Source organism: Anser brachyrhynchus (assembly GCF_964034855.1).
Source record: "Anser brachyrhynchus genome assembly, chromosome: 6".
NCBI lineage: Eukaryota > Metazoa > Chordata > Aves > Anseriformes > Anatidae > Anser > Anser brachyrhynchus.
Genome location: NC_137700.1, coordinates 43,694,427 through 43,701,926, shown reverse-complemented (window position 1 = coordinate 43,701,926; position 7,500 = coordinate 43,694,427). Strand labels below are relative to the sequence as shown.

The window sequence follows — 7,500 nt, the reverse complement described above, 5'->3', positions numbered from 1 at the left end:
TTCTAGTCTATTTGCTGCAACACCTCCTTTCAAAAAGGTTAAGAAGAGGTGAAAAGGATGAAAAGGCACTTGCAGGGTTTTAAAAATCTCCTATGGAAAAAAACATCTTTCATATCACAAAAAAGTCTCCTGTAGGTTGTTATGTGCATAAGGTGGAGGCTTAAGAGCAGACACATTTGCAGATGAACTGCTTTTACTAGCTTCTCTGAGACATGACATTTGTTCAGAAGATTAGCCAGGTTGTAATGTGTAGCATAATTGCACTGTGCGGATGTCCCAGAAGTGAAAACCTAATTGCTTGACAGGACTATAACTTTGTGGTACGCTCTCACCTTGTTAGGTCCTTTTCTGATGCAGTTCAAATGAAGTCTGGCCGCAGGTGTGCCTAATTTACCTCGCAACAGAACGTGTTGAGTTTAATTGCACAGTGGTTGTTAGGAAAAATTGGTGGGTGGAATATCAAGTGACTTACTGTACACGGATGGCAGATGGGCGTTGAGAGGCATTGTGAGCTAAGTGTATAGGTGAGGTGAGTTAATAAAAGATGTAAATTTTATCTTAAAATAGTGAAGTCTTGTGGTAGGCAATACATTTTAATTAAGGTGGCAGCAGTCTTTTTCTAGCAGCGTGAAAAAAATTGGAGAAAAGAAACATCACAAAGACTGCATTTTTCTCCAGATCAGTATTTTAGGAACAGCTTAGTATGTTTAGCAAAGCTGTACCACAAGACTGTATTTATTACAAAGACTACATTTGTGGATACAACACAAAATGTAGCACGGAGAGGCAAACCGAGAAAGGCTTGCCTTCCTGTTCTGTTACGGCAGCAAGGCTTGAGATACGACCAAACTGAATTCAAATCCAGCTTCTTACTTCTTAAAGTGTGGCAGAGCGCTTGTCTCAAGGATGCAGGACTCGCTGAGGACAGGATCTGGTCCTGCCCTCTGCTGTAGGGATCCGTTCATGGTATCCATCACTCTTGTTGGTTGCCTGAGAGGAAAAATCAACCCAGTTTTCTTTCCCTGGCCAGCTTTGAGAAATGCCCTGCCTGGGAACATGGGGTTTAACTTATGCTGTCTTCCTCTGAAAATGTTGTCTTGAAGCTGCCTGTGCTCCACAACCTTGCTGAAAAAAAAACAGATTGAAAAACAAAACAAAACAAAAACAATAAAAACCTGTGTATCAAAGAATGCAGAAGAGCTGGAACACGACTGCTGTTTGTATTCACCCCAATGTTATGGCTTTGGTATTTAACTCAGTGCTCAGGTTCATCCTGGTAAAGATGTTTAATTCCAACAAGTGTTTTTTTTTTTTTTTTTTTTTTTTCCACCAAATAATTGAGCAAATACCAGTTGCAGTTGATGCTTAGTGAAAGAGTGCTTAATGGCCCCTTTTTCTGACAGGATTTGAGCTCTCTGTGTAGGAACAATTCATCATGAATGCTTCAAGTTAAAAAAAATCCACAAGGAATAATACTTAGCATTCCCCGTGCACAATTCATTTGAGAATTTCAGAGCAATTTACAAACATTAGCTCAATAAGCCTCACAACACCCATTTGAGATCAGAAAAAAGAAAAAAAAGATAAGATGCTCCTCACCAGTGTGACTGCGGCACAGGGCATCGGTGAGGCTGAAGGCTCTCCCCAGTGCGTGGTGGGCGCTGACTGGTGGGAGAGCCAGTGTCAGGGCCTGAGCCACTCCGCCACAAGTGGTAGAAGACGTGAAAGAAAGAGTGAAGATAAGACAGAAATGCCATTATGCTTAGGCAATCCTCAGCTGATGAGTTAGTCTCTGGAGATCACAAGTATCCTAAAAAAAAAAAAAAGAGAGAGAGAGAGAGAAAAAAAAAGAACCCAAGGCAGATAAAATTAAGAGGAGGGTGTGGCAACAAAAATATTCCTGCAGTGGTGTCCAGGAAACCTGAGTTCAAGTGAGCCTCCAAGCTAGGAGATCATGTCAGCCACCACGGAAATCCAGCTCTCTTCCAGCTGAACATCTGAAGCCCCTTTACAGATTCTGAGATAGCTGAACTGATGTCACTGATTAATTTATACACAATAGAAATAAAACTAGTAATTTCCCTACTTGGCCTGATGGGTATGAAGGATCGCTCCTTTAATATTGGTATCCCATATCATTAGTAGGGTCCTGCTCAAATTTTAACTTAAAAAGAAGAGCTGTGATTGAAAGCACCTGTTTGTAGCCATTTGTGATGCTCTTGCCCAGACCCTCCCAAAATCTGAGCGTGAGAGCACAGCGTGGCACAGCTGTGGTCAGACCTGTGCTCAGCTGCAGTTGGGCTGTGCTGGGTACCGAAGAATTTCTCGGCTTACCTCCTGCCTGGAATATTATTTGCACACGAAAATTTCTGCAAAGTGTTTACAGCTAGAATAGTCACAGTCACTTGTAAAGATTGGCGTGAATAAATAATAATTGCTCATGTACTAAATGTAAAAGCTCTGCCTAACCTTGCTAGTCAAAATGCATAAAGTTAGACGGCATAAGCTGATGGGCTGGTGCCTCTGAGAAGCTCTGGGTGAGGAGTCCTGAGCCTTGGTTGTCACTGGCTGTCAGTCATGAGCTGAAAACAAGCTCCTCAGAACATTTTTTTTTTTTTAATTTTTAAATGTGAAAATATAGCTACATAAAGAGAAGGAGAGGTGTTAGACCGTGAGCATCCTTTGGTGCTAGGACAGGAATAGGAGGCGTCCCCCAATCTGGCACAGCCTGCTTGCAAGCCATAGTGCAGTTACAAAATTGTTCCTTCCTTCTCAAAGCAATTCTTCAAAACGAGTAGTGAAGGAAAGAGAAGGAGCCACCCATACCAAGCCATCCCATACCAAGGAACTCACCAGCCAGTGCAGGAGGGCAGCACAACAGAGTCTGCACCCTTTCAAGCTTTTCCCCTTCTCATAAGTGCTTTCTGAGTTGCCATCAGGTGGTATTGCTACAAAATGGTTTACTGGGAGATGCCTTGGTGGTACAGTTTCGTCCTGAATAATTACTACTTGCCTCTCAGCAAAAACAAGCTGGATTTCTCTCCTCAGGTAGAGTGACTCCATATAGCTAAAGGCTGGCAAGGTTGGAGAGGTTGTAAGACAGGGTCTAAGCCTCCACATTCCTTTCCTTTTAAAAATCCCTGAGGAAAATGGGGCCTTTCTGGAGGCCAGATCCATGCCTGAGCCTTACTGGAGTTAGCAGGGTTGGATTGAGTCCCTTTGCATAGCTAGAAATGCCAAATCGGAGGAGGCAAAGCCAAGAGCTTTTCGAAAGATTGACCACTCATTACCTAGGAATTTTTTCACATAGAGGTCACTACTGCTAATACAAGTTGTGGAAAAAAAAAACTATGAAAAAAAATAGAGAGAAATTTTAATCTGGTGTAAGTCATTACCTTTGAAGTCAATGAGTCATTGAAATCAACTTTCCCACACCGAGCTGAGGATGTGGCCTGGAGTCAATACATTTGTAGTTGTTGAAAAATTAAAAATATAAATTTGCTTTTCCCTGGCAATAATGTTCTGTTTATGACAGAGATCTTATACTTTAAAATAAGTTCATTAACTAATAAGAAAGTGATATTTCACTATGAGTATTCTTTTGGGTATAACTATTTATGATTAAATTTTATTTTTTTTTTAATTGGATTTACAATTTGATGAATCTAATAGATTTCAATTTTGTATTTTTATAGATTCTTTCTAAAGTTTTTCCTCAAGTGCAATCAGAACTGTTTGAAGAATGCAGGCAACCCGCGAGACATGCGAAGATTCCAGGTACAGATATCTCCTGAAAGTAAACCATATATGAAAGATACTCAGATTTTCAAACTGCTTGAACTTTTTTTCCCGTGAAGATCTGGTATCAGTGCTTTTACTTAGTGTAGTTTCAGTGCTACAGCCCTTTAAGAAACACTGTCGGTGTTTTATATTTTCCCCAGTGATTTAAATGCCTGTTCTTGGGCCTTGACCAGTTCTGCAGTGGGCTGTTATGGATTGCTGTGAAGCAAGCGGGCCTCTTCTCTGAAAGTATTTCCATAGTTTTCCTTCATACTAACACCTCACATCGTGGTGTGGAGTGAACTGAGACCTGTAGAAGTTTTACACGTGTAAACTGAGTAAACAGACATTAGAAATTCAACTGTGGAACAGGGTGAAATTTGGATCTCACTTGGTAGTTTTTCCTCCTGCATTTACAACTTGTAAATCAGTGGTACAGTGGTCGTACAACCCACATATTTTTATTTGAATTGTTTTAGAAAATATTTAATACTTCACTTTCTCCTTACAGCTTTTGAAATACCCTGTGGTGAATCATAACACTACAGAGAGACATCTGAAGTGGTGGACAAATGATTTCCTCCGTATTTGGGGTCATTTGAAATGCTTGATAAGAAATATATGCTTTTAATTTCAAAATATTTCAAAATAATTCATATTTGTCAGTAATAATAAACTAGTATTGAGATGTTCAAAACTTTCTGATTTTTGAGGGGAATAACTTGTGGTTAAACTTGATAGCAAAACATGTGACATCTGTTTTCATGCACAGCCAACCAACCGGTGAAGCCAGAACACTTGAGCCAGCCAACAGAAAAGATCTGTAGCTGGAAAAAATATTTCTTCAAAACAATTGAGCCAAGCTTCCATTTTTCATGCATCTCAGCTTCACGTGGCATTGGTGATATTGATCCATCTGAACAGAACAGAAGGTCAAACCTGGAATGAGTGGAAATGTCCTCTTTGTCTCACCGATGACTAAATGAAGCATCAGTCATGAGTGATCATGTGGTCGACAATGGAGCCAGTAGACACTAGAAAGACTTTCCTGGGTCTCTTTAGCTAATCTCCCTGCCTCTCAGAAGGTTTAACTGGACTTAACAGTATGTCAGATCTTGAACAATATTTTTAACTGGTTTCACTATCTCAGCACCTTTCTTTAGGTGCGCTGCAGGAATAAGCCAATATAACAAAACCTAGCATGTCTTTCTTTTGCTGAACTACAGTATTTTCCCTTGGTGACTGACCTATATATACATGACAGAACAAAAATAGTTGTCATTTTTATATACACCTTTCTCTGTCTTCTTAATATACTGTGTTCTAGGCACCAACTCCAGAAATCTTTTCTAAAAATCACACCTGTATGTTTTGCAATATTTTTTTTTAAATCTGCAAATCTCATTAAAAGTGAGAGCAGATAGCCCAGTGGCCTGGCAGTAGCTCTGTGGCTTAGGTGAGTGTGCAACCTCAGCACTCTCCTAAGTGGATGTTGACAGGAGTGAAAGTGTCCACTTCTGGGACAAGAAAGATAGGGGAGCACAGCAGACTTGCAGAAAACTGCCCTCAGGCTGTTCTAAAGGGTAACGCAGATGGCTGTCTCAAAGGAGGCAGAGTACGCAGAAAAGGTGCTGTGATAGCTGAAAGCTAATTATGGGTTGTGAATAAGAAGCAGGATCAGAGGTGATCCCAAACACAGAAACAGATGAAAATTGTCTTCTGATGCCTTGGACTAGCTCAGTGGAAAAGGAGAATAGTTTTTCCCCTTCGTTTTTTGCTCATTATGTGTTTGGGTATAGGAGCTGGTGTGAGAACCCCCAGAAAACATTTTTGTTGCATCCGAAAGTAAAATAAGCAAAGACGAAAGCTAAAATTTGTACTAGCCTTTGCCACAATCACTAGTGTGGTTGTTAAGGCCTAACACACTCTAATTTAGCCACTGGCTTTACGGGCTCTACTGATGCTAAACCACAAAGAAACTGCTACACTGATTACTTCGTTTAACAAATCTGGAACCCCCACCACAGGGTCCATGCTGGAATATTTAAATAAGACGTAAAAGTCTGTCTGGGATAATAACTACCAACCTATGAAGCTATGTCACACAGAGACACATGCACATCTCTCAATTTCCTCTTTGGCTTGTGGCCATGGAATATCATTTCCGGAATGAGTTTCACAAATCCATTGTGTAGGTGTTTTTATCGGGAAGGTTGTGCATTTTGCATATGTTCCTTTTCCATTTTCTACTAAGAAGCAGCTGGAAGCCAAAGAAGGCCCTATCCATCATCTCTTCTATGGCCGGACTCTGAACCTGGACACAAGAATAGGAGCCTTTCACTCAAAAATAAAGGAGGAAATTCCATTGACATACCAGGGTCAATCACCATCCAAATGAACTTGAGAAGGGATACTTTTCATGGATTGAAAACACTTTCACTATTCATATTCAACTCAGTCTTTTCAGATGCAAAAAAGTTCATTATCAGACATTAAATGTAATTGTAAAACTGACCTGGAGATCATTTACTGAAGAAAAAATGGGAGTTACGATGGTTCCTGATTTATTAAGCTTTTTTTATTTGGAATCCTCACAACCCTTCATTTGAAGACAGTCTCAAGTGAACAAATTTTAATTAGATAAACTATCTAATCAATATATCAACAGATCAATCAAAACAGCAGCTTTTAAAATGAGTGGCTAGAGGGGTGTTTCTGAAACTAATGGCTAGAAGAATATTTCCCTGAATTGAATTCATTTGTTAGCATAATAGGAGATTAAACTCTAATTAGTGTAGCAGGTTCCGAAGAGAAACAATTGTGAGTTAAAAATCGCCAGTTTTAGCCACATAAACAAAGATGTATTCATAGTTGTCATTCACTTTGCTGAAAGTGAAAAGTAACAGACTGTGATGTTGATTGTCTTAAAAGATCTATTTTTGCATCTGTGCTCCTGAAACTAGGCAGGTTTCTTTAAATTTTTTTCTTTCTTTTTTAGGTTGTTGTATCAACAACAGTCAATGTGGATGGCCACGTTCTGGCTGTCTCAGACAACATGTTTGTACACAACAATTCCAAACATGGAAGGCGGGCTCGCCGCCTTGACCCCTCAGAAGGTACGGCTCCTTCTTATCTGGAAAATGGTAGGCACACATTTACATGTCTTTTTTTTATTTGCGATGCTTTTTTTTTGCACCATATTTTATGTTGATACACCACTACATTTACTTTTCCATATTTTCTTCTCTCATCAATCAAACCACCCATTAAAAAAGTCCATTAGTATTTCTCAGCTCTTGTCAACCAGAATACAGCCGCTTTTGAATTTGCTAATTTGCTTCTGAATTCTCTCTTTATTTAATACTTACAGTTTTGCAGTCACAACCAATTTTTCATCTTTCTTTTTTTTTTTTTTTTTTCAGTCTTGTTTTGCTTGCAGCTTTTTCTCGCTATTTAATTTGACTTGATTTTATTTTGGCTTGTCATATTCCTTGATCCAGAGGTACAGTCTCAGGTTATGTATGCAAGTTTAAGTGGATGGTAAAAACATGACCAAATCTGTAAAGAATTTACTGTGAGGTCAATTTCCTGTTGCTGGGCCTTACTGCTGCAGATTACAGCAGTGGGGTTTTTGTATGAGAAAACCAGCATAAAATGTTTTTCTTCAGACTGATTCAATGTGATTGACTTCTTGCCTGAACTGCTAAAAGAAGATAGTCT

The 7,500-nt window shown here is 39.5% G+C and overlaps 1 protein-coding gene and 1 long non-coding RNA gene across 15 annotated transcripts in view; one reads left to right on the top strand and one right to left on the bottom strand.

Annotated features, from left to right (window-relative positions):
* Positions 1-3,600, bottom strand: part of LOC308196892 — a 16,436-nt gene extending 12,836 nt beyond the window's left edge. The window contains exons 1-2 of the long non-coding RNA XR_013952483.1: positions 1,600-3,600; positions 874-1,125 (exon numbers count right to left, since the gene is read on the bottom strand). This is a non-coding gene — a long non-coding RNA (uncharacterized lncRNA). The remainder of the gene's footprint in view (positions 1-873; positions 1,126-1,599) is intronic.
* EBF3 (EBF transcription factor 3) overlaps positions 1-7,500 on the top strand; it is a 128,122-nt gene that overhangs the window by 77,119 nt on the left and 43,503 nt on the right. For 10 of the 14 annotated variants that reach the window (XM_080596628.1, XM_080596627.1, XM_080596624.1 and 7 more), the window contains 2 exons: positions 3,696-3,777; positions 6,779-6,923. In XM_080596628.1, coding sequence (XP_080452754.1) covers positions 3,696-3,777; positions 6,779-6,923 — 227 coding nt within the window. The remainder of the gene's footprint in view (positions 1-3,695; positions 3,778-6,778; positions 6,924-7,500) is intronic. The other 4 variants (XM_080596625.1, XM_080596634.1, XM_080596631.1 and 1 more) reach the window with 1 other exon arrangement.